General features: G+C 40.6%; 1 protein-coding gene across 7 annotated transcripts in view; it reads left to right on the plus strand.

The window, feature by feature from the left end:
* TFDP2 (transcription factor Dp-2) overlaps positions 1-27,435 on the plus strand; it is a 61,703-nt gene extending 34,268 nt beyond the window's left edge. For 6 of the 7 annotated variants that reach the window (XM_085069535.1, XM_085069531.1, XM_085069532.1 and 3 more), the window contains 6 exons: positions 478-624; positions 2,868-2,936; positions 4,571-4,722; positions 8,992-9,158; positions 18,867-18,972; positions 19,861-27,435. In XM_085069535.1, coding sequence (XP_084925661.1) covers positions 478-624; positions 2,868-2,936; positions 4,571-4,722; positions 8,992-9,158; positions 18,867-18,972; positions 19,861-20,029 — 810 coding nt within the window. In that variant the 3' untranslated portion in view covers positions 20,030-27,435. The remainder of the gene's footprint in view (positions 1-477; positions 625-2,867; positions 2,937-4,570; positions 4,723-8,991; positions 9,159-18,866; positions 18,973-19,860) is intronic. The other variant, XM_085069534.1, reaches the window with a different exon arrangement.
* Positions 27,436-27,914: the final 479 nt, after the last annotated feature.

Raw genomic sequence — 27,914 nt, forward strand, 5'->3', positions numbered from 1 at the left:
TTACAGATTTGTCTGGTTTATCATGTCCTGCCACAGTCCATATTTTGCTTCACTTAACCAGTTCTCAAATACAAAGACTTAGTCTTTGAAATTGAAAAATACAGAATTAAAATGAAGAATTGAAATCCCTGTAAATTACAAACAAAGTAGAGGAATCTGCCAAAAAACTAACTTTAAGAAAAGGCTACTCTTGTATCCCACCATATGTGGTCTTGTCAGGCTTTTCAACTGTGCCACACTTGCCATGATGGAATTTCCTGCACAGATGCTTCAAGCAGGCATGAAGCTTCCATTTGCAACCAAGCATGCTCATGTGGGATCCAAGGAGTAGCACAGATGAAGGATCGTGGTTTGGTACCACTCTGACCTGAACTGCCATGTTGGTGTTTTATCTTCTCCATGTCTATGAATGATGTGTTCAGTTGCTTTTCCTTTTTTAATTCGTTTGTTGTAATTAGTGTTGTATTGTTTTCTTAGCAGGCTTATGATCAGAAAAATATTAGACGGAGAGTTTACGATGCCCTCAACGTCCTGATGGCAATGAACATCATTTCAAAGGAGAAGAAGGAAATCCGATGGATTGGCCTTCCTACAAACTCAGCTCAGGAATGTCAGAATCTAGAGGTAAAGGGAGGTACATGGGAAATTCTGTTTAGCTCAAATGTTGTGATAATTGAGTTGCTTTTCTTTAGAAGAGGGTTTTTTTCTGAATTTGAACCTGATTGGTTTTGATGCTTGTGCACTATGAAAATACAAATTCTGATATTGGAATAAACTGAAAGAATATGTTTGTGTATGCTTAGTTTAGTTTTATTTAGTATAGATTACATGAAGTTTTTAAAAAAGCCAAGCTCTTTACATTACAAAAATGAATATTGATTAAATCAGGAATTAAGATTAAAGGCTGTAGTACTTTGAATTAACCAGAAGAAAGTCAAAAGCATTTATGGTTCAGTTATGCTCCCAAAATTGTTTACATTTAAAAGGAGACCAATTGTCTATTAATGTCTGTACTTTGAAATATCATTCAAAGGAAATTAAATTGAAAAATAATTCCTGCTGGGATGTCAAATACTAGTTACAAACTACCAGAGAAACCAAGAAGAAGTTTTACTTACTGGTTATTTCCATTGTTTTTCTGGCAGGCTAAGAGTTACTGTGTTTTTTTGCAGGGATGCCAGAATTTATATGCACAAATGTTGCCTGTCCTTCAGGCCAAATGTGCTATAAATAAAAAGCACAAGTCACTGTATTTACTGCAGCATGCTGTAATGGCTGTCTGCAAATCCATGTCAGTTTGTGATACTTGGGCATTAGGTATCTTAAAAGATGGGTGGGTGCCTCTCCAGTACAGAACAGTTCTTTTTGTGCAGGGTCATTTACATCAATTGTCTTTCTACGTGTGGTAAGATAAAAGCTTTTACTGTCTTTGTCCATTACTGCAACTTGAAAAATACATCCATCCAGGGAGAATGCATGTGCTCAATCATTATGCTCCAGGATGTTTTTTAAAATTCTGGATAAATGTACATTTTGCATGCATTCATGTGAATGCATTGTCTCTAGTATAGGTTATTGTTACAAATAATGGGACTTGAATTTCATTGTCTCATCTTCGATGCTCATACGCAATTCACTGTTTCAGGCTCTAATTGTACATGCACAAAATAGAAGCAAAGCATATTTTTCAAAAAATGTTGCTTCCACAGACATAACAGAAAGGAATGTAAAACTAAGTTGCAAATTTTGCAATGTAAATACAAAGGAATGTAAAACTAAGTTGCAAATTTTCATGGTGTGAAAATCAGAATTAATACAGCTTCTAAAGCTGCATAAAGTGCCAACTCTTCTGACAGTGTAAATCCTTAGTAAGATTACCAGTAAAAAAATCAGTGCAAAAGAGTTTGTTATATAGAAACCATGCTTAAATGATGTCTGTACTGTTTACTGGTTTTAAGAGTCCCAGCAAAGTCATCTACTGTGCTCTGAAAGAAGCATTTTAAACATTAAAGTGTGTGAGGAGGGAACCACCACAAAGCAACATTTTAAATAGGATAGAAGAGTTTGGACCAGCTAATCATTTAGTTTCATTGTTTGAATGAAAAGGTAATTTACAAATTTAGTATTTTGGGAAGCCAGTGGTAGAGTGCTTGGCACCAAGAGGATGATGAGGAAAAACCCCTTTCAGCCCAAATGAGTATTGTCCAGTTCTTCAGCATTGCCCCAGAGGCCCAGTTCCCACCACTACTGTACCTGCAGGGTCAGCAGGCAGCCTGTCCCAGCACTGCCCTGTCCCAGCACTGCGTGTTCAGGTGACAACAGCCTGGCCACCTGAACGGGCAGTAACTGAGCTGTTGCAAAAGCTGTGCTGGTGTAGAAGATGTTACCTTTATCCCTTTTTGTTGCTGCAGTCTTGTCATTTTAATCAAGTCTCAAAAAGTGGAGGTCACTGGAAAGATATAGGTGATCATTCCAAGCCCAGCCTCCATACATTTTTGTCTAGTAGCTTGAAGCTAGAACAGTGGGACATTGACAATGGCAAAAGAGTGGAGGGCAGAAGGAAAAACAACTCCAAAGGGTCCTCTCATGCAAGTGTTTCATTTGGTGCTAATTGGCACTCAGTGCGCAAGGCAGGAGAGGCAGAATGGGTGGGGAGATAATAGTCTCTTGTAATAATTAAATCCTTACTGGAGTTAAAATTGTTGACAAAGAAAGAAATTACAGTCTGCCAGGCCTATTTAATGGAGAAACTCATTATGACCATGCAATTTGCCCCCATTTACAAAGAAAGACTGTTCAGTTTGGCACAACGGAGCAGACAAGGTAACTAAGTAAATATCTTGATGCATTTACATTTATCTTTTAAGATAGAAAAACAGAAGCGGATTGAAAGGATAAAACAGAAGCGAGCCCAACTGCAAGAACTGCTGCTGCAGGTATATTTATTATTAATTTTTTTTCCTGTAAATTAAAATCTCAAGTGCAAATCTGACATGTTAGAACTTCTGAAATTCTTTCAAGATTTAACTAACAGTTGTGACATACTAGGGAGAAAAGTTTGACCCTGTGACCATTCTGGATTCTAGGAGGGGAATCTCTTGCTCTCACTTTGTGGTTCAGTTTTGCCTGCTGTAAACCAGCATGCTCGATCTGTGTGCCATGAGCTTTCCTAAGTGTTCTGCTGAAGCTTTGCCAATGTTAGTCGGAATGGGAACAACTCACGAGTCTCCTTTGTTGACTCCAAGTCCTCCCAGAGCTACCCTGGCTCATTCTTCTAAATTTCTCTTTGATCTAAGCTATGAAGTTCACAGCAGAACTTGTGTAAATGTGTAGAGTTGTTTTGGGGGATATAGACATTTCTGGATGTTAAGAGCAGAAGGCTGGCAAATCCAACATCTTTACATTCTTTCATGCACCTTTGAGATGAGTTTTGGCTTTAATTGCTGAAATTTATTTCAAATGCATCTTGTTTATAAAGTAACATTTTATAAATAGACTTACGAGCATTCTTAAGCATTCTGGTCCATGAGACTTTTAGTAATTAAAATGCAGTCAAACTATTTTATGGGATTACTAGCAATAAGGCTGTATTTTTTTCCTGCTTCAACTACACTGATACCATTTTCATGTAATTGATATTCACTGGAACTTTCTAATACCTGATGCTTTTCCTTTTTTCATCACCAAAAGCTGTTTCTCTTAGGGTACAATTCTGATTCTATCTGTCTGACCCAATATATCAGCAGTTCCTCTAAGAGTAACATGAAATTACACTGGTGAAAATAAGGCAATTCAGGCCTTCTTAACTTTTAGTCCAAATATGATAGAGTTGACTTCCTTACGGTTCACAGCTGTCGTTATTGCCCTGATTGTGTTGATTGCCAAAGGGTTTACCAGTCCTTTGGGATTCTGGCTATCCATCTTCTTCCCCTTAAGTGGAATAAGTAGTGCTGCAAGTGGGTAATACACTGACTTCCAGTCCCACAAATAACATTTCTTAAACCCACACATTTTCATACATGTGCAGTCAGATGTAAGAAACTGGCAGGGAGCAGTGGTGTCACAAACAGCACCTGTTCAATAACTTCCAGAGGAGAATTTCCAAACTAATTCTTTTGAGAGAAGGTGATGGATGAGAAGGGAAAGAGAATACAAATACAGATCATGAGAAGTGGGGGAATTTTTGTTAACTTTTGTTTCAGTGTAACTATCTTCTACCCTGAGGTAATTATATATAAAAAGTACCAGAGATGACCTCTGACTCCAGAGCCTTTTCAAAGGAAGTGGGGAAACATTCTCCAGCAAGCCTTATTGTTCCTTTCTTGTTTCTTCTCCAGGGAGTGTGAGGCGGGGCAGAGTCAATAGTATATGTGTGCAAAATTTGGATTTAACTTCTGCTCCTGGTAAATTTCATCAATGCAAAGATAAAGTCAGGCCACAACTCACTTTTTGACAAGAAATTACTGAAAGTATTGAGAGTTGGTAAATAAGACCTATGACATTTCATTTCCTGGAAACACTGATGTCTGCTTTTTTATTGTCAGTGATAATTTTTTCTTTCTTTTTACAGCAAATAGCATTTAAGAACTTGGTACAAAGAAATCAGCAAAATGAACAGCAAAATCAAGGCCCTCCATCTTTGAACTCCACAATACAGCTGCCTTTCTTAATAGTCAACACTAGCAAAAGAACAATTATAGACTGCAGCATATCAAGTGATAAGTGAGTGTTTATGGAATTAATTTTTATCATTTAATTGTCTTTGTGGACTGGAATTTTTCCTCAAAAAAGTGAGGGAAACTTTTCTAGTTTACTAAAAGTAGTTATTGTATTTACATTTGCAACTGTCACTTCAGGGGGTTGCTTGTTTTTTTGAGGTTGGAGTTTTTTTAAATACTTAATTCAACTGCAGTAGTAATAGGGATGAGTTTATTAGCCCTGCCTTACAGTCTGTAGTTAAAACAAGCTGACTTCCACTGTCAGGCTGACATTTCAAAGAGCATTCACTACACAGGAGACATAACTGAACGGAACTATATACTAGGACAGCACTACTTCCTAAAGCAGCCATGTGGTTGTGCTTCTGAATTCTTACTCTTAGTATATAATAAAAATACACAGTCAGAAACACAAGGTTATGCATGTGACACAAAAGTAACCTTACAGGTGACAACAACTTTGAAAGTGTTTTTTAACAGCAAAAAGTTCTTTGAAGGGAAAGATACAAAAATTTGTAATATTGTCTTTGTGAGCAAACTGCTGCAGCTGCATTCACATTAATCTGAAAATCTTCCAGTTACATAATTGTGGTACTTGTGCTCTTCATCCTGTGAAAATATGGCTGAAGTATGAGGTGCTGTTACGTTAACTGCTAATCAGCTCACAACCAGTTTATTAGCTGAAAATAGCTGGCTTTGCTCTAATACTGTAGATTACAGACTTCACTCTGTGCTATGCAAATCCTGTACTGAACTTCAAGTCAATCAGACAGCAAAAATAGACAGGCTCTAGTAACCTAAGCACCAACATGCAAAACAGAAATACTAGTAAAAGTTGAATTTTTGTAGAAAATTAAACTGAAGTCCAATATATTCTGTGACAAAACTTTTGGAATATTCTGATGAGCACTGCAGTTCAGCAAGTTGGGCATTTTAGGATTTTTGATTTAGCATAATTGTACCCTTATTCTGTAGTCATACTATAGAAGTCTTCATGCAGTTTAAACAGGGCTCTACATTTAGGTTTGAAGTTGTTAAAAAGTTGAAAAATTTCATACTGGAACTTCAGAACTTCTGCTTTGAGTTGTCAGAGATTAATCTGGCATTTGGGATCCAGAGGAGTGTAACACATTTCTATGGTGTCCAACTGTGTGAAAACACTCCTACTGAAAGTGAGCACACCAAAATTATTGAAGTTATTGATACTTCAATTTATATAATCCAGCTTTGGTATTATGTCATCTGGAGGTCATTAAGTGTATGACCCAAATTAAGTCAGCTTTCCACTGTGGCTATTATTTGTGCAACTGATTAGTGCCAGCAGCAGCAGATAAACAGTGCCAGAAACTGCTGTGTTTTAACCACTGTTACACTGATCTGCTAAATGAGGCAGTTAGCAAAAGTAGTGACTTGGTTTGGAGAATGCCCAATCTGTACTTTATTGCAGAATATTTGTGCTGCCTGACTCCATCACTTGTCAGCTTGAGTGCTTCCCCTGCACTGGTTCCAGTCTGAAAGCCACTTTTTAAAGGGCTCTCATTTTCCTTTCTTCTCCCAAGTAACATTTATATAAAGCTCTGATGTTAGTAAGTCCAATGAAGGGCTAAACTCACAACATTAGCTACTCAAAATTGTACTTACAGAGGATCTTCTAAAGGAAAGTAATTGCTTGGAAATGTCATACATATAAGGGTGATCTGGTATCATGAGGAACATAGGGTTGTGTCCTCTAAGCTTTTTCCTATACAGGAACAGGTTTTATCCAGTCAAAACAGAATGAAATGGCTCACAAATTAAAAAAAAGAGAAGTTACTGGGCAAGTTTTGTTTAGAGCTTGAGAAGGTCGATGGGTGCCAAGCAGCATACTGGGAATGGCATTCCTGAAGTTGGAGTAAGAGAAACAAAGTCTTCAGGTAAAAAGGAAGTAGTTAAAAATTAATTGTGAAGATGAGGCACCTGAATAAAGTTAGTCCTATTTAAACAGAAAAAAATGTATTTAGTGTATATGGTATTTCTATATAAATGCTGTCCCACCTAGGAAAAAGAAAGAAAAAGTAATCAGAACACCTTATTTTAAACAGGCATTTAAACACAATAGATGTTTCAGAAACTTGGAAAATTAGAACATCTCTAATGGGAAATGCAGAAGATTTTGGCATTGGAAATACAATGCTGTACACTAGAGAAAACGTGTAGGAAGTGGCCTCTTGTACCCTCACAGAAAGAATTGCCTGTAGCAGCAGAAAATCCAGATTAAAATCATTGGTGATCAGATTTGCACTTACCATGGGTAATGGACAGGAAGTATACACAGATTTTTTATACACAGTATTATTAGCCTCTGGACCTAGCTTTTAGTACTGAGGAATAACATGGCAGCCTAGTAGATCATTTTGTGAGAACAAAAGTTATTTCTCAATAACAGCTCAAATCATGCTGGGAATTACTAGGAAAAACATCAAGGACTACAGTGTAAAACCAGATGCATGGAGTACTTTATATCTAGAATACTGTGTGCTCTCCTGTTCTTGGAAAAAGTATGGCATAACCAGGAGAGGCACAGGAGGGCAGCAAGAAAAAATGAAGCTTTGGAAAGTCTTTGACAGAAGGAACAGATGGGCTCTTTGGCCTAGAAAAGAGAGGAGTGGATTCCCAGGTGTCTCTAAAATCACCAGTGATGTGGTGAACAGGCATAGAAAACAGCTGCACACAGTTGCTTATTAAATTAAGAGACATTAAGAGAAGATACCAGGTGACAACAAAAGGAATGTTTTTGTAACAGTCTATGCAAATCATAATACTTGATTTTGTTCATGCCAAAAGTTTACATAAGTTCAGAAAGGGGTCATGTCAAGTGCCTGAAAAAAAATCCTCCAAAAGCTTTTAACAGCAAAGTAGAGGAAGTGTAGGGACTTCTGTGTCAGTAACTGCAGGCTGCTAGAAACTAAACTGGGGAAATACTGAAGAATGTAAATTGCTCACTTTGGAAACTGGCTGGGAGGGGGCAAGAAGTTACCCTCCTTTCTAACATCCAGTATTTAGCCATAGCACATGAGAGAAGAAATTCAGAGTTATCAATAAATGAAGCTTTTAATCCTGTGCCATAAAAGTGGAATTCAGTTATGAGTAACTACACAGCTTGCTGGTAGTAGCTTGGTATGACTCTGAGCTGTGCCACCTTAGGTAGCAGGAATGTAATTGTACCTGTTAGAATTACAGTGGCACATCTTATTTTCCCTCTTAATGTGATTATGCTGAAATAAATAAAGGTGCATAAACAATAGGTTTTACAAGTAATACAGTATGAGCCACAAAAGAAATGCTGCCTGTGACTGACAGTTACACCCAACACAAAGCATTAGATTACCAAATGAAAATGCCATGTATAAACTCAAAAGCTGTGAAACTTCCAAGCTTACTGGCTCCAGGTATAAGAAAACAAGTATTAGAAAACAACATATCAAGAAAATCAACATGTGAGCTTGGAGAGCTAATGGAAGACCTACCAGTGAGTTATCTTTTAAAGATTGTATCTCACAGATGTTGCTTTTCCAGGGATAAAGGTTTTGTCAGCAGAAAATGAGGTACTGGGAAATAAGTCTTACTTTATGGAGCAGCACTGTCCAGGCTTTTAATACTTGTAATGACGGTGTCAGGCCAGCCTAAATGTCCATGCTTTTCTTAAAACTGTCTGAAGTTTGTATCTCAATTTCCACTTTTATATGCAATTAAAAACATCTTGAGAGTCCTGCAGCAGAAATGGTGGGCTGTGAACTCACAGGACTCTGAACAGACTGCTTTTCTAGTTGCATCCAAAAAAGCAAAATTATACCAAGGTAAATAGGTCAGTTCACAGGAGGAGTGTTGCACATTAGAACAGAAAGTGAAATGTAAAAGCAGAAAAACAAAATAGTTATTTTGGTGACAGGGCTTCAGGTGACCTTATTGGCTTTATTGCAAGTAAAGGTTCATGTTTAATAAGGCCTCCCTCTTCCCCTTTGAATCTACTTAATGAAGCAGAAAACTTTAGACTTTCTTCCTGCACTGGTGAAGTTACTTTAATTGAGAAAGTACCATTTTAAACCTGTAGGCTTTCCAGTCACAGAAAAGAGAAAGCATTTCTTGCACTTCTCTTTCCTTAAGGACCCTTTACAGAAAACCAAGACTCTAGACACTTACCTCAGTGCACACCAAAAACACCAGAGAAAGAATAGGCAAGAAAAGTACAGCTATGCTTTTCAGAATCATCTCACTTTTAATTTTTTACATGCAGATTTGAATACCTCTTTAATTTTGATAATACTTTTGAGATTCATGATGACAGCGAGGTGCTGAAGAGAATGGGAATGTCCTTGGGACTCGAAGCAGGCAAATGCTCAGCTGAGGATCTAAGAACTGCAAAATCACTGGTGCCAAAAGCTTTAGAAGGCTACATCACAGGTAAGTTAAATATTGTTCCTGATCAAATCCATAACTTTACTTAACTGAAGCAAATTTAATTATATTAACTTATGTAGATATGTAACATTTGAGGGTCTGTGGGACTTAGTAGGGCTGGTACATGAACCAGTGGTTTTAGCGCTAATTTTGGGAGGTTTATCTTAGTTGTCCTGTTGACTTAAATCACACGGATTGTCCTAGGTTGCAATATTGATGTAGTTAAGTATTCTATTACCACCAGCTGTGGGCCATTAGCTGCTATCACCCACTCCGGATGACAGGCAATGGGCCATCCGTTAGCTATTATCACTTGCTAACGACCCACCCCGCATGACAGGCAATGAGCCATCAGGGACCCACCGTGTGACTCATGGACTTATCTCATCCCATTGTGAGATGCTCTGCCGAGGAGAGAGGAGCCAGGTGTTCCCACCTAGATATAACCTGGCCCTGGAACTGCCTGAGCTAGCCCTGTCTACTGGGTTCCCAGAGGACCAGAGCTACTACTAGATCTTCAGCTGGAGACTAGACCTTCACAAGATCACTGCTTCAACTAGACTACTTCAGTTAGACTGCTACTACCACCCTAACAGGGTGTTAGGTTGTATCTAACTTTGTCAGTGCTTTTCCTTGTATTATTTCACTTATTTTTTTAATTTCAATCTTGACTTGTGATCTCCTACTGGTTTGTTTTCAAACCAACACATTTTTTGGCGCCCAACGTGGGGCCCGACCTGGGGAAACTCAGAAAATCCTATCACCATGCTCAGCCTGTCTATGTGGGTAATGTATCTTACCCTTTATATTTTCCCTCAAATGGGAAACTATCTACCCGTTGCATTGCTCCTGTTGCGACCAGGGAATGGCATGAGAATTGCTGTATTGGTTTATTATGCCTATTGCATAGTAACCTGTGAGGCAATGAACACCATTCGGAATATATACTCAACTTTGTCTGCCTGGCCTAACCTGAGCTGCTTCGTCTGGGACCTCCTCAGCAATCGCACCCACCCTCTCGGGCTAGGAGGAGAGAGTGGTTTCTTCCAGCATTTCAGGCCAGGCACAGCCATTTTTGACAACATTGAGTTCTTTCTGGATGCTAAGGATGGCATAATCTTCCTGTTAGTTCTGTTTTCTTTCTTCTCTGCGACCAGCACAGTGTACCTCATGCTGAAGAACAGAAAAATACTTTGTCTTCTTGAGGAAGAGAAACGAAGCAAATCAGCAGGCAAGAAAAAAAGAACCAAAAGAGCAGTCGACATCTCAACACAGACCATTGCCGAATCAGAACAGCCAAAGCCAGTAGTAGTTGCCCCCGTCCAGAAAAAGAAATCCAAGAGCAAGTCAGTCCGCACAGCGACTGATGAGGATGCGGCAGGACCATCTCACCAAGCAAAAGAGACAGAGCCAGAAATCATCACTCGCTCTCTATCCCTGGGGGAGCTGCGTAACCTACGGAGGGAATTCACCCGGCAGGCGAATGAGTCCATCTTGACCTGGCTGCTCCGCATCTGGGACGCCGCAGCTAATGACACTATTCTGGACGGAAGTGAGGCCAGACAACTGAGATCCCTGTCTCAGGATGTGGTCATTGACCAAGGAATTGGGAAAACCCAGGAAACTCTCAGCCTCTGGCGGCGATTGCTGCTGAGTGTATGGGACAGATACCTGTGCAAAGAAGACCTCCAGATGCACCAAAGGAAATAGAACACAATAGAACAAGGTATCCGATGCCTGAGGGAATTGGCCGTGCTAGAGATCATTTTCTCAGACAACGAGAGATTCCCCAAGAGCCCAGATAATGTCCGGTGCACTTCACAAATGTAGCTAAGATTCGCGCGGCTCGGACCAGAGATATACTCTCGTTACCTAGCAACATTGCAGTAGAGGGAAAGCGAAGACCAGGTAGGCGTGTTAGCAAACAAACTGAGAATTTATGAGGACACTGTCACCGCCCCACTACGCACCCAGGTCTCATCGGTAGAAACAAACCTGGCCGAGCAAGTCCGGAGATTGATTAAAGAGAGCCATCAAAAACTAAGGAAAGAGCTCACAGAAAGATTTTTCCATGCCACACCAAAACCAACCCGAGTCTCTGCCATCAGGAGCAGACGTACTCCAGTCAGGGAAAGAAAACAAACTCCACGACGTGACCTCTGGTTTTTCCTTCAAGAGCATGGGGAAGACATGAAGAAGTGAGATAAGAAACCCACCTCCACCTTAGCAGCCCGGGTACGTGAATTGAAAAAGGAAACATCCACTTCAAGAGGCTCATCTAAGTACAACACTGCCCCAGTCTCTTGTGGACAGAACTCCAGACAGAATGAAAGTGATAATATGACTGATCCTCTTGAAGAGACCTCAGAAACACATTTACAAGAGAAGAACATCGTGCACCAAAAACAAGATTAGAGGAGCCCTGCCTCTAGCCAGGTAGAGGAAAGAGATAATCAGATCTATTGGACTGTGTGGATCCGATGGCCTGGCACGTCTGACCCACAAAGATACACGGCTTTGGTTGACACCGGCGCTCAGTGCACCCTGATGCCATCGAGGTATGTGGAGACCGAATCCATTTCTATTTCTGGGGTGACAGGAGGATCCCAGCAGCTGACTGTACTGGAAGCTAAAGTGAGTTTAACTGGGAATGAGTGGCAGAAACACCCCATTGTAACTGGTCCAGACGCCCCATGCATCCTCAGCATAGATTATCTCAAGAGTAGATATTTCAAGAACCCAAAGGGACATCGCTGGGCTTTTGGGATAGCAGCCGTAGAGACAGAAGACATAAGACAACTGAATACCCTGCCTGGTCTCTCAGATAACCCGTCTGCTGTAAGACTACTGAGAATTAAAGAACAGTGAGTACCAATTGCTACAGCAACAGTGCATCGCCGGCAATACCGCACTGACAGAGACTCGGTGGCCCCCATCCATAAGATGATTCAAGATCTGGAGAGCCAAGGGGTGGTCAGCAAGGCTCACTCACCCTTTAACAGCCCTATATGGCCGGTGCGTAAGTCCAGTGAAGAATAGAAACTGACAGTAGATTACCGTGGCCTGAATGAAGTCACACCACCACTGAGTGCTGCTGTACCGGACATGTTGGAACTTCAGTATGAGCTAGAATCCAAGGCAGCAAAGTAGTATGCGACCATTGATATTGCCAATGCCTTTTTCTCCATTCCTCTGGCAGCAGAGTGCAGGCCTCAGTTTGCTTTCACCTGGAGAGGTGTGCAGTACACGTGGAACCGACTGCCCCAGGGGTGAAAGCACAGTCCCACCATCTGCCATGGACTGATCCAAGCTGCACTGGAAAAGGGTGAAGCTCCAGAACATCTGCAATATATTGATGACATCATTGTGTGGAGAGACACAGCAACAGAAGTATTTGGGAAAGGAGAGAAAATCATCAGAATTCTCCTGAAAGCCGGTTTCGCCATCAAGAAGAGTAAAGTCAAGGGACCTGCCCGAGAGATCCAGTTCCTGGGAGTAAAGTGGCAAGACGGACGGCGTCAGATTCCTTCTGAGGTCATCAATAAGATCATCGCGATGTCTCCACCAACCAACAAAAAGGAGACACAAGCCTTCCTAGGTGCCATAGGCTTTTGAAGAATGCACATCCCTGAGTACAGCCAGATCGTGAGTCCTCTCTACCTCATAACCCGCAAGAAGAACGATTTCCACTGGGGCCCTGAACAGCAGCAAGCCTTCACCCAGATCAAACAGGAGATCGCTCATGCGGTAGCCCTTGGCCCAGTCAAGACAGGACCAGAGGTAAAAAATGTGCTTTACTCTGCAGCCGGGAGCCATGGTCTGTCCTGGAGCCTTTGGCAAAAGGTGCCTGGTGAGACCCGAAGCCGACCACTGGAATTCTGGAGTCGAAGTTACAGAGGGTCTGAAGTCAACTACACTCCCACTGAGAAAGAAATCTTGGCAGCTTACGAAGGAGTCCAAGCTGCCTCAGAGGTGATCGACACAAAAACACAACTTCTCCTTGCACCCCGATTGCCAGTGCTGGGGTGGATGTTCAAGGGAAGGGTTCCCTCTACCCACCATGCCACTGATGCCACGTAGAGCAAATGGATTGCCCTCATCACACAGCGCGCCCGTATTAGAAACCCGAATCGCCCTGAGATTCTGGAAATCGTAACAAACTGGCCTGAAGGTGAGACTTTTAAATTATCTTCAGAAGAAGCAGAGGAGCAAGTAGCACGTGCCGAGGAAGCACCCCCGTATAACGAGCTGCCGGAGAGTGAAAGACACTATGCCCTCTTCACCGATGGGTCCTGCCGAATTGTAGGCGCAGATCGGAAATAGAAAGCTGCAGTATAGAGCCCCACACGACAAGCTGTACAGGCTACCGAGAGACAAGGTAGATCGAGTCAAGTTGCAGAGCTCAAAGCCATCCAGCTGGCTTTGGATATTGCTAAACGAGAGAAATGGCCAAGGCTCTATCTCTACACCGACTCCTGGATGGTAGCCAATGCACTGTGGGGATGGTTAGATCGCTAGAGAAAGGCTAACTGGCAGCGCAGAGGAAAACCCATCTGAGCCGCTGAAATTTGGCAGGACATCGCCGCCCGGACAGAAAAGCTGACCGTGAAAGTTCGACATGTAGATGCACATGTACCTAAGAGTCGAGCTAATGAAGAACATCGTAACAACGAGCAGGTGGACCGAGCTGCCAAGGTGGAAGTGTCACAGGTGGATCTAAACTGGCAGCACAAAGGAGAATTATTTCTAGCTCGTTGGGCCCATGATGCCTCTGGTCATCAAAGGAGAGATGCGACATACAAGTAGGCTCGTGACCGAGGAGTGGACTTGACCATGGACAACATCTCACAGGTCATCCACAGCTGTGAGACTTGCGCTGCAATCAAACAAGCCAAGCGGGTGAAGCCTCTGTAGTATGGTAGACGATGGTCAAAGTACAAGTATGGGGAAGTATGGCAAGTTGACTACATCACACTTCCCCAAACCCGCCAAAGAAAGCGCTACGTGTTGACCATGGTGGAAGCAACCACGGGATGGTTAGAGACCTACCCTGTGCCTCATGCTACTGCCCGGAACACCATCTTGAGTCTGGAAAAGCAAGTCCTGTGGAGACATGGTACCCCTGAAAGAATCGAGTCTGACAATAAAACCCATTTCAAGAATAGCCTCATAAGCACCTGGGCTAGAGAACACAAAATTGAATGGATATACCACATCCCCTATCATGCACCAGCTGCCGGGAAAGTTAAACGGTGCAACAGACTACTTAAGACAACTTTGAAAGCACTTGGCGGGGGAACCTTCAAAAATTGAGAACTGAACTTAGCAAAGGCCACCTGGATGGTTAACACAAGGAGTTCTATCAATCGAGCCGGTCCTGCCGAGTCCAAACCTTTGCACACAGTGAATGGAGATAAAGTCCCTGTGGTACACGTAAGAGGTTTTTTAGGAAAGACTGTTTGAATTAGTCCCACCTCAGGGAAAAGCAAACCCATCCGTGGAGTGGTTTTTGCCCAAAGACCTGGTTATACTTGGTGGGTGATGCAGGCAGATAGAGAAACCCGTTGTGTCCCACAAAGAGACCTTATCTTAAGTGAGAACTGTGTAGCTGGTAATAGAATAAGGGGTAAATAATGTCCTAGGTTGCAATAGTGATGTAGTTAAGTATTCTATTACCACCAGCTGTGGGCCATTAGCTGCTATCACCCACTCCGGATGACAGGCAATGGGCCATCCGTTAGCTATTATCAGCTGTTAACGACCCACCCCGCATGACAGGCAATGAGCCATCAGAGACCCACCGTGTGACTCATAGACTTATCTCATCCCATTGTGAGATGCTCTGCCCAGGAGGGAGGAGCCAGGTGTTCCCACCTGGATATAACCTAGCCTTAAAACTGCCTGAGCTAGCCCTGTCTACTGAGTTCCCAGAGGACCAGAGCTACTACTAGATCTTCAGCTAGAAACTAGACCTTCACAAGATCACCGCTTCAACTAGACTACTTCAGTTAGACTGCTACTACCACCCTAACAGGGTGTTAGGTTGTATCTGACTTTGTCAGTGCTTTTCCTTGTATTATTTCACTTATTTTTAATTTCAATCTTGACTTGTGATCTCCTACTGGTTTGTTTTCAAACCAACACACGGATTTATAACAATAAACTTCTGTGTGAGCTGCATTAGGAAGATATTATTTTTTAAATAACTAAATTGATACTGAGAACAGATTTTCTTGTGTTAGTATTAATTTTGAGTAACTCGATGTATGGAGGAGCAAACTGGAAGAAGGCATTGCTTCCCAAGCTGAGGAAAAGGAAAGAAAAAAAGCATCCTGAACTGATTGGGTGTAATTCCTCAGGAGCCAGCAGGTGCCACCTGAGAACTGAGCCTTTTCTAAATAAACCAAGAGGCTCCAAAGACTTCAGGACAGGCAGCAGGTGTCCCATGCAGAGGCTTTTGCCTGCCCTGCTTGAACAGGTCATGCTTAAAGACACAAATCTAAAGCTCCTTCAGTGTTGCATCATTGAACTAAAGCTGCTAATATTTGCTCTCACTTCCCACAGTTATTGTCAGAGTGTGTTCTTCTTGCTCTACCCACAGCTTAAACTTAGACCAGCATTTTCTCACATTTCTGGGAGGGACTTTATCTGTAAAGAAAGTGTTACCCAATTAATTACTGTGTACAGACGTTTGTTTTTGAGGAAAGGGAACAAAGCTCTTGCCCTAATTTCTCTATTGCTATATATAAATTAGAATTCAATTACATTCAGTAAAATTGGTACATTTTAAATGGCTTCACATTTCAAACTACATCAAATGTGCTTATGTTTATTCACACTTATTTGTGTTTTCCTAGTCCTCTTATCCTGTGGGTTTTGAAACTAAGATTTCATATGTTATTTTTGGTCGAGTTTGAAATTACACCCGAACTCTTAATAAGACAGCACTGACACCAAAGGAGAAGTTGAAAGAAATCTTAATTTGTTCCTTGCAGGTTCATTCAACTCAACATTCTTTCCCATGGGATTTATCAGCAATGTAAAAAAGGGGAAAGGAGCAGAACCCACATTTTTTTAATAGCGTTGCAATGTTGAAGTTACTTAATTGCTCCCATGTGTCAAGGATCAAACTAAAATTTCTTTTTCATTTTATGCCTGCATTAATTTACCTCCAGAGAACAGGGTTTCTTTACATTTGCACAAAACCCTGTGTCATTACACTATTTACTGAGTACTTCCCTAGTAGCAAACCAGCAGGCTGGAACATATATAGAGTTCTAATCATAGGAAATGCATTGACTTTATTTTTTACTCAAATATCATTAAGGCAAGTAACCTACTCTTCAGACATGGGTTGTGTTCAGCTGTTTCAGCCTCTGTAAAAACTAGCTCAGAGGTGTTCTTACTACTATATGTATTTTAACATATATATACATATATAAATAAATGTATGTATTTTAATTTATATGCATACTTGTTCGGCTATCAACAACACTCTTATGCAACACTTGTACATTCACTACTAAAGCTATTGAGGGTATTGCTTTAGAGCTTTGTTGTGTAAAGTATAAATTTCTACCAAGTGTATCTGCTGCAAGATATGCCTAGTTCATAACAATGCCGCTCTTAGATTGGACTGCAGCCCCTTGGGAAGGTTTATTCAAACTGTTTTCCCTGGTTTTAAGTGTACCTATTAGTAATTGATCTACACTGCCAGAAGACGTAAGTCTTTTCATTGCAGGCACACTTCTACTTTGACAGATTTTTCCATACTGAAATTGGCTTCAACTCCCCATCTTTCACAAACCTCTACCTTTCCCTTGCTTCTCACAGCCCACTGGAAAATCAAATTTAGAAATACAAGGTAATGAAAATGCAAGGCAGGGATATGCATTTATGAACCACCTTTCTGCCATGCTTCTACCTTGCTCTTCAAAAAGAAAAGCTAACTAGCCATTATTCAGAAATGTTAATAAACCACAAGATTACTAACAGTATCTTGTTATTCTTCTGGAATATTAAACATGTACACACAGGTATACCTCTTCAAAATACCAGGAAACAACACTGTGGTACATCTCTATTAACCTAAATACAATGCAGTCATTCCAAATGGTTTAGCCTCCTCCTGCAAAGACAGGAGGAAGCTGTCAGAACATGTTCTCTGTAACATCAAACCTGTATTTAGGGCAATCTTAATGAAAGACATCCAGCTCCATCCATATTTAACTGTTCTCGTCTATTCTGTCCTCACAGATCACCCTGAAACTGCCACTTAATTAATGTTTGCTGTCCTGTTCCAAAGACTGCTGGCAGGAGCACCACCCTTGCTAGCCTTGCTTTGTATCATTACATTTAAATACCTTGCTGCTAACAGGTTTCCCCAGCATAAACCAAGGTAGCCTATAGATCCATCCCAGTGCATGGTGAGCCAGTTTACATGGCTGTGTCAACCTGCTTAAAACAGTCCCTGTGCTAGGCAGCACTGCCCAATCTCGAGGAACCAAAGCTTGACAAGAAGGACTAATGAGAATGTCTATGTAAAACCACATTTAGTTATTTCTCTTACCTGCTGTTATAGAACCATTTAGATAAATACGAGTAGTGCAGTCCCAGTTTACTGCCACTGTACTGTCCAAAACAGAGGCTTGGTTAGGCATAGAAATTAGCAGTAGGGACTCTTAAATCCTGGTTTAATGCATCCAGCTGAGACCACATGCAAGTGCCATGGAAAAGAACAAGGCAGTCTTGATAAGTTTCTTTTGATGTTAGTGTTGAGATGGAATTTGGGTGGGTCAATCGAAATACCTTATTTATCTGAGAAACAAATTAAAAACACACATGCATCCCCAAAAAAACCCATAGGTGTAATTGGGTCAGTGGACTTGTTTTGCTGATTCTCTTGGCAGAAATGTGCATAACTGGAAACAACTGACAGGCACTGCTTGTTAGGGAATTTGAAAACAGGTGCTTTGGGGGTTGTATGTAACCTGTTCACATCCCTCAGGGGGTTTTTAACAAAATACCTCAAGACATTCGGCATTATTGTCAGACCATTTTAATGGTCTTAACCCTACCATTTCCTATCCCTAGGGAGGAGAGTGCCTTACATGTCTCATGCACAGTGTACAACAGGCTCTCTCCTCCATTCTTGGCTCCAGCCCTTTGCCATGGTCTGTGCTTGGCCACCGCAGGGGCCCAGCTCTGTCTGGTGGCAGAGTGGATTAGCAGGCTGCCCCATAGCCAGCCATGAGACCACCAGGCTGAAACTGCCTTTGGCCACCAGGACACACACAGTGACATACACATTGCCTGGGTGGCTTCAGTGCAGTGTCTCAAACCCAAATAAATACAATTCCTTTTGTACCTTCACCAAGTGTAGCAGCCAAGGCACCTGGAGCTGTTGGGGCATTTCATAAGGTCAGGCTAGCAGCAAGTTTCCGTGAAGGACTCCAGCTCTGATTTCAGATACCTGTGATTGCATACAGCCACCAGCCAGGTGAATCTTCTTCAGACAAAGGGAAGAGCTGAGTGCAATTAAGTGCATCTACAAACACAGGACATCTACAGTATAAAAATAAAGTCAAGCTACTGGTACCTTCTAAACTAAACTAAGGGATCATAACTGTAAGAAGAATGCAAAGTTTAACATTGTAAAAGAAATAAAAAAATGTAAGTAACTATCATAAATACTCTTATGGTTTCTTCCAGATATGTCTGCTGGATTTTCATGGATAAACCAAGGGTTGCTTTCAAGTTCAGCACAACCAGTTTCCCATTTTGAGGCAGCTGGAGGCACTTATGATGCTAAATCAAGGTAAGTAAAATGATTTTGTGTTCAAGGATAGTTATATGTGCTTATGGTACTTTAGTAACCTTGCAATTTCATACCATTTGCTTTCAGGAATTGAGATTTTTCCTATCATGGTTGATTTTGATGGTCTTTAATTCTGTCTTCCTTGATAATTATATTTGTAAGGTCAAATCAACATGCTTTGAATGTTGAACATACCAGCTATTTTGTACCTATGTTTCATAAGAATAGAATCACTTCAAAGCCCCTTTTCCTTACTGACCTTAAATTCCTGCCTGGGCATGGACTACAAGTAGGTAATTACATGTGTATAAAAGCCTGGTAATATTTCTGAAAAATGCAAAAGAATGTCTGGTGTCTAAATGCACTACTGTTAAAGCTCTTCTGAAAGAAGTTTAGTCCACACAGCCTAATAATAATTTAAAATTAAAAACCAACAATCAAATGAAAAAACACCACCACCAGCAAAAACCTAATGTAAGATACACCTCAACAGCAAGACTTTGCTTGGAGGTTACCTGTACCATAAAAAAAATGGAAATAGGGATTATTCTGGAACAGACTCTTTCTCATAGCTTTTAATAGCTTCATTTCATATTGCAAACACTTCTGTGTATTAATGAAACTGCAATGGATTTCTTCTTTGTTTTCTTCAGCTTAAGCAAGTCTACCAGTTGTTTATGAAAAAAAAGTTGCCAAATAACCTTTTTTATGGAACTTTCCAATGTTTTACCAGTTTTCTTAACTAATAGCTGTGTTTACTGTAACACTTTTGAATTTTTCCTTGTTGGTAGCATTTCTTCAATTAAACAAAAAGCTGAGGCCAAAAGGAAAAAGCTTAAAACCTCATGAGAAACCCTCTAAACTTCACCCTTTCTGTTGTTTTGATAGTGAGAATCCAGGGTTGTGTTTGGACACTGAAGTGGCCTTAGCAACTGGGCAGCTTCTTGCCCCTAGCAGTCAGCAGTCCAGCAGTGCAGCATCCCGGGGGGAGACACCATGCTCCTTCAACGAGGAAGATGAAGAGGATGAAGATGAGGATTCTTCCTCCCCAGAATGAGGACAGTAGAAAATGGAATATACAAAATGCTGCTCAGATATTCTTAATGGGAGTTCCTGTTTGGATTTTACCAGTTTCTTGGTAAACCAGCCTTGGTTTGCACTGTGTTCAGTGAAGCAAAATGGAACCTTCAAAACAAGTTTATCCATAGCTGAAATTGAAAACTTTTTGTAACTGAACACAGAATGACATTCAGAGACAGAGCAAAGTGGTTTTTGTCAACTATAAACAAGGAAGAAAACAAAGTCCCTGGAGATCTGGCAAAGTAAACCTAAAGTTCATCTTTTCCATTTTGGGACTCAAGTCTCTGTCTTCCCTTTGTCTTTTTTAGATGGAGAAGAAAACAGAGTCAGTAAAAGCCAATTTCTGCATTGTGTTTTGGCTGTGCTGCCTTTAGAAAAGGGGGAAGAGAGCACAAGCAAACGTGCTAAAATAGTTATTTAAAACTATCTTGTATGAAAGTGGTTACAGGGAAAAGGGGCTGTTAAAATGTTTGCTTTTTTTCTGTTCAACTTGCTGTATAGAAGATTCTTAAAGTAATATAAATTGCAAGTGATTAAATGAATCTTGAAAAAGTTTAAATCCATTTTAGATACTCTAAAAGTAACATTAGTATTAAAGGTTCATATGTTCATTTATATTGCAGGCCTAATTTATTATAAGTAATTATTATTAGCCATTATTAAAACAGGAAAAAAGCAGTATTCTCTGCACCAGCTTTTTTCAAGGAAAAAAAGTTTAAAAATTGTATTTCTAGATTACAGTATATTCAGTGTAGCTTCTCCTTTAGTGTTCTAACTTTATATAATCCCTTTGATGTTAGAGCATGTGTTGTTTTTTTTTAAAAAGGCCTCCCTCCATGTTAAGGATCTCAGGCAGCATGTTGTCAAGGCAGTCTTTGAATTTGAGCAGGTCACCTAACTTTTAAAGTCATAGGCTGAGGTTCTTAGGGAAAAAAATAAAATTTTAACAATACATCATTTCATGTTTTGCATTCTGGTCAGCTTGGATTCTGACAGACTTTCTAATCTGTTGCACTCACCTTGATGCACCTTTGACATTTGTATCAAACCACTTAAAATAATCTGTGGCTTAAGTTACACAACACGAGTCCCATGTGAACTGTTAAATTAGACTTGCAGCAGGAGGCTGTGTTTTCCATAGCTAACATCATATCCAATCATAAAGACCTCTTAAAAAAAAAAATCTGGAATATCAGTGCAAAATGCACTGTAGATATACTCTTCCCATGGTGTTCCAGCATCCAGGAGTTTAACTAGTCTCAAAGTTAACTATTTTAATTAGGTAAATCTTTTCAGTGTTTGTACTGTCTGTAGGTAGTTGCCCTGTGTCAGCTGTCCTGGCTCTGTTCCTGCACTGGGAGATGAGGCAGCTTGTCCTGCTGTTGCTCAATGGCAGCAGACGATCCCTGGGCTACTGGGAGCATTCCTCTGACAGCCTGGGCTGTGCTCACATCACCTTTCACAGCCAAACCTGCACTCACTCAGGCCAGTGAGATCCAAAAGCACCAAGCCTGAGCTACAGACAGAAAATGAGGCTCCAGCTCAAGAGCTCCCTGGCTGTGTGCAGGAGTTAGTGCAGGACTGGCTGCTTACAGGACAGGTGAGACTGTGAGGAGCAGCCAAGCACCACCTCCATGTTTACATTACAAACTAAAGCATCCAGATTGAAACTTTCCACAGATAGTTCAAACTCCTGCACTTGAGGAGTACCGTGAGGGCAGCACCAGTATCTAAGTATGGCTCTTGACGGAGCTATCTGTTTTACACAAATGAGTTGCAAATGCACAAACTAAAATATCTACCATGGTATTCCCCCTAGGGCAATACTGTTAAGACTATCCTGTGCTCATGGCTCACAGGCAGCAGCAGACTGAGGGCTTTACACCACCTCACTTGGACTGAATCTGTAACACTACCTCTATACCAAGAAAAGCTTTATAAATACAAAAGAATATTCTTGCTGAGACAGTCAATGCACTTGAGCAAAGTGGCTCACTTTTGAAATGGGGGGAGAAGGGAACAGGTACTTCAGACATATGAATGTCTGCTTTGTGAATGACATTTCATTTAAACAGATAATCACTTTCATTCCTAAAAACCCATTGCTTTTTCAAAAACTGTCCTGTCAGTCAGCTTTCATTGGAGAGGGTAGATCAAAGATAACATATATGCATGAGTCTAAGGAATTCTGTAAGAGGGAAATATCTTCCAAAGTAGTTATACCTCTGTCCCCCTAACAATACATTAGGAACACATTTAACTTTACACTTTCTTCACACTTCCCACTCAAGATCTGTGTAAAAAGAAAAAAACAGCAAAACAGTTCCTAAAGAGCAGCACTTTGAACTATAAGAGCCTGGCAAAAAAAGGATTCCAGCCCAGAAATGGAATGTACTTTATTAGCAGTCAGTGGCTTTCTGCTTTACAGGGGGAAGATCTTCAACGATACCTTTCCTCCACTGATGTCTGTGCCCTTCAAAGCTGCAGGCTGCACAGCTGCTTGCTTTCTGGCAAACATCAAGCTATCAAATATAAATGGGAGCACCTAACATTTAGTTGGCAGTTGAACCAAGCCTTTAAAAGTTATTTGTCCTTTGTATTCAACCAGTCCAGGAAAAAAACAAGTTAGAACATTTAGAAGAGACTTCAAAATTAAATTCTTTCCTTGGACTTCCTTTTGCCAAGTTCCAGTTGAAGTTCAGCTAAAGCACTGTGGTCTTGCGGCTACGCTAAAGTCTGGGAACTAGGAGAATTTGGGGCCTTATCCATCCATAGTCACTTGTGTATGATCTCAGGCAAGCCTTTCAATCATTCCTGTTGACCTTAGCTGCCATATTTAAAAAAGAAACAAAAAACACACACAAAAACCACAAACCAAAACAGGTAAATACAAGACCTCACTAAAGGCAGCTGCTGCAATTGTGAGTAACAAGGGGGTTGAGAATATTAACAAACCACAGAGCTCCCACTAAGCTCATGGCAGTGCTTGTGCTCAGTTGCTTCAACACACAGGCCCTCCCTCCTCTTGAAAGCCAGCAGACACTTTCCAGGATAAAATGGTCATGACCAAGACAGGTTTTCCCACTTTCTGTTCAGTTCCCATCATCTTCTCCCATCTCGTGCAATACCCTTGACATTCATTGACAGGAATCAAGCAGCAACTGGTACTAGATGACACTTCTTATAAGAAAAGGTTAACATTTAAATTTTCATGCAACTTATATTTAAGATAAATTTAAGTGATGTTTCTGTTGGAACACTCTCTTGGTTATACATTCAGAAGGCACTTGGCTGCAAGCAATATAATGCTCTATGTAAATGCTTTTATAGCTATACTGTAGTCAACAGCTTTATTTCTGGACTTCCTTTGTGGTGCTTGAAAAATCTAAATTTGACTTAGAAAAACTTGTCAGCTCCACTAACTAAATGAAAAAATATGAATGGGAGACAGCATTTTTCTGTTATGTGGAAATCCAACACAATGTTTGTGGATTTTGATATTTAAAATGGTATTAAAGTGCACCAGTCTTCTCATTTCAACACTGGAATTTCATGTCAACAATCTGCCTTACCTCAGAAAGTCTGTGTATCTAAGCAAATGAGACCAGTTTAACTGAAGCTATGGCTTCAACTAACACCATTAAATCCAGTACAAGAAACACTGTAGGTGTTTCCATTTTGGTTAAGGGGTTTTAATTTTTAAACTACAGCTTGAAAATACCCCTAATCCTTTTGAGTCGCTGGAAATTGCTGAGGATACAGAATTCCCACAGAAGGACTTCTGCTGATCAACTCTGTCAGCCTGAAATAACATTATGTAAAAAGGCCTAATAATCAAATTTTAATCCTTTGGGGGTTTTTAAAGAAAAACAAGGTCTTCCAGTTCATGAAATGATGCTTGGATTTAGAATTCCACAGTTATGGTTTAAAAGTTCGAGTGCTCTTTCTTTTGACCAAATCCACCATTTTAAAAAAATTCAAGAGCATGGCTGAAACTTAAGCACATTTGAACTCTGGGCAATACGCCTCCTTCTAGATAACTGTCCCTTTTCAGCTGAAAAAAATCCAGGCAGTTGATGGTAAGGACTTTACTTTTAGTGTATTAAAGAAGTTTGGGGTTTGGATTAATTTAAAAACATAGCCAGTTACCACAAGGTATGGTATAGAGAAAACAAACCAAAACAAGCTATCTTCTGCCCAGTGCGCCTCATTTATATCTTCTCATTACAGGAATCCCTCAGGAGCATCATGATATTAAATAACCTTATGCAATGAGCTGGGGAAAGACTGTGCTTTTTTTAAAAAATTCTAGTAATAGCCATACTTTGAGGGAACATCCTTCTGCTGCAGTTAGATCACTCTGAGCCTGTTTTCAGGCTGAAGGTGTCTCAGCTGTCAGTTCTGGGAAGTGGTGCCTGCTGCAGCATTAGTGATGAACAGGGAGGGAGAGGAGAGGCCAAGGACCTGTTTATGGAAGTTTTGGTCTTTAAAATGTGCCATTTCTTGAATTCTAACCTCTGTAAGCAAGCAATACACCAATGAATCATTTGTCATTTGTGGCCACACACATCTACCTGAGCATGTGAACAGCTCTAAATACTTAATTTTCTGCTGGCAGGTGATACCATAAAACTTTGAAACTTATTCCTTAGACCTACAAAGTTCCCAAATCAGATTATCTCTTTCTTGTTTAGCTGTTAGAATCTTTTCTGGGGAATGGGTTTTTACGAAGATGTGAGTAACTCTTCTCCCGCTGATCCAGATATATTGCCAAAATAGTACCCATAACCACTGTTACTTCCAGTCGTTCATTCCATCTGCAAAGGATTACCATCCTTACAAGTCACTGTAGAGCTGTGTGTACAAAAACCTCCCAGCTCCATCAATCTGAGGTGGCATCCAAGGGTCCCTCTGCAGCTGCCACTGACAGTGAGGGGAGGGAATGCTCATTAAAGCAGTCTGACGGTAACAGGCTGAAGGGGCTGTTTATCACAGTTGTTCAGAGATTGCATAGTCACTCTACACCTTTAATACTGCCTTGTCTGGCCACTCCAGAGATCAGCCAACACCAAAATGTTTTCTTGCTGCTTCTATGTTTTTGACAGTACCCAAGAATCCAACATTTAGGATATCCACCTAAACTGCAGGACACTCAAAATCCTAGCTCAAAATTGGGCAGAAATAACATTTCAGACCTATGCATCCAAATCCCAGGGGAAAGCTTCCTGCTTAGGAGCAATATGGAGCAAATAAATACTTCTGCATTTATCTAAGAAGAAAAGCAGACTGACCTGGATCATGTCAGTGTCTGTAGCAGGGCCATGCTAATTCCAAGCAGACACAGGAACTTCCCGGTAGCCCAAACCTGCATCTCTTCTTAATCTCCTGTATTGGCTAAAACAAGTGCAATCACTTAAATCTTCTGACTTCTCTAAGTGCCATTCTTAAGTACTCAACATTCTCCCAGCATAGGTACTTTGGATATATGGACACCATGGGATAGCAGGATACTGCAATGTCAAATTTAAATCCACTTGTAGATGCAAATCAAACTCATCTATGCAGAAGCTTTTTCGAAGACAAAATGAGCCTTTACTGGTGAGTTGGTTTTAGCCCACTCATTCTCCAGGCTGAGTAAAACACTCATCCCTTGTACTGCCTGGTTCCTGTGCTGCCCATGCTGCCCACCCGTGTGAGCCCAGCAGCCAGAGAGGAAAGAACACCACAGATCCACAGCCCTTCCTGCTGATATTTTTAGGTCACATACCATTGTCCTGAATGGCCACAAAAGTTAAAATGAGCAGAAAAGGTGAAGTCCTCAAAATCAGTCTCCAGGCTTTTTGGTGGGTTTGTTAAATTGCTATTGTAACAATTAGTAGATTGTATAGTAGATTAGTAGATGCAGGGATTAAATGGATCTCCCAGAATTTCCCTGGGAAAACACCAGCTGAATCTCAACCCATCACGCAAGTTCCAGGCACACTCCCTTGTCTTAAAGGCCATGTTGTATATGTGGAAGATACTTCAGAGAAGCATATGCAAATGTTATGACACTGTATCTCACAAGCATCTACTGTAAAATATGAATCCTACTTTGAACAAACCTGTAAGAAGCAGCATGTGAGTCTGTCCTTGTTCCTCAGGCCCTGACTGCAAACAATGCCCTGAGACCGAGGCACAGCCTTTGTGTTTGCTATCCTACAGGGCATCAGCAGTAACCAGCCAGCAAGCACAGGCACAGTTTTACACCACATGTTTTTTGGCACCTGGGGGATGATCTGGCAGTAGATGAATCCTTGGCAACAAGTGAATGCTGATGAGCCATCAGCCCATGTTCTGAAGATGCTGCAACATGCAGCAAGCGGTAGAAAAGGCAGGTCTGGCCCTCCATCCCCCTTACAGTAGCACTTTTTAATATCCACTATATTCTACATGGAAGTAATTGTAGAGACACTTCCTTTTTATATTTAAAATACAGAAACCACTTGAAAGTCCATTAACTTTTAAATTAAATATAACTTTTTTTTTTTTTTAATAACAAGGCCAGTCATGGACAAAGCTATTTAATGACCTCCAATGCTGAACACAAAGCAGGGTTTGTAAACATGGTAGGTGGGAAGAGACAAATCCAATTATTAGGATGCTATGGGATTTGAAGTTATAATTAATTTTTTTAATCCACTCATCTTGCTCTCCCAACATCTGTAGTGGCATAAAGCATCACACAAACACTTTAGTGGAAATTTTTCTCCTTTTTCTTGTGCTAAACTCCTGTATCTTCAGGAAAATTCAGCTTTTCCATTCGTATTCATTTGCTGCATATTTTTGAATTCTCCACAGATTTCTCTCTTTCCAAATACCTATAAATTATAAACTAAAGTTTTATTTTTGCAGAAAGTCTGCTATTAAGCTATGCTGATTTCTTTTTGTTCTGATCAAATAGTGTTAATTTCTACTACCACACTGTATGTGGCTAGGAGTAGTGTAAAAAATAATGTGGTAGTATTTTATGTGCTTTAAACACTGACAAAGATATAAAGAAAAGTGCATATACAAAGTTTTACTTTCCTAATAGGAACACTGGCATTAGCAAATAGTATATTTGAACCAATAGGAAATATTACTTTGTAGTAGCAAACACTTTGTAAATAAAAACTTGTTATTTTTTTAATGGAAATTTTATAGAAGCTTTTTCTGTATACTCGATCCCATGTTTACTGAAAATGCTGCAGGTGGGAATTGTACATTGCAAATGGGGGTGGGGAGCAGACAGTCTGACTGAGGTGAAAGCTCTGTATACTTTGGAGAAGAACATCCAGTTTTCTGTGAACTGGAATGTAAACCTTAACTGTAGAAGAACTGAATAAAAGAATTTCAAGGCAACAGGAGTGAGCTTGTCTTTGAGAAAAATATTACTGAAAAAAGGTTGCTCAAGGTTAACACTGACAGTCTGTGCACCTCATTAAGAAAAAAAGGAACTACCCCACCTGACATAGGAAATATTGCATCCTTTGGTTATTGAACATGTCACAATCTAGCCACTGTGTCCTCATCAGCTGATCATTCAGAGGAACTTCTTATGCCATTATCCAGGTAGGGATGCTGGACTTCTGAAATTGTTACATTTTGATAACTCACAAAATATCTAGGGATATTATTGTCCCTATCCATTCAAGACACACACCTATTCTATACCTAAGAGAAGGCCTGAGGAACAGGGCGTGTTCCCCATTCCTCTAGCCTGTTGAACACCTTCAAACACCTACAGACTCTGAACATATATTCTTCCCAACCCCCTCCTCGTATTTTGGTAGCAAGAATCCAAAGAAGAATTTAGGCAGCATTAGATACAGCCCTTCAGC

The sequence above is a fragment of the Lichenostomus cassidix genome, chromosome 9 (genome assembly GCF_008360975.1).
Source record: "Lichenostomus cassidix isolate B80296 chromosome 9, HeHo_3.0, whole genome shotgun sequence".
Classification (NCBI taxonomy): domain Eukaryota; kingdom Metazoa; phylum Chordata; class Aves; order Passeriformes; family Meliphagidae; genus Lichenostomus; species Lichenostomus cassidix.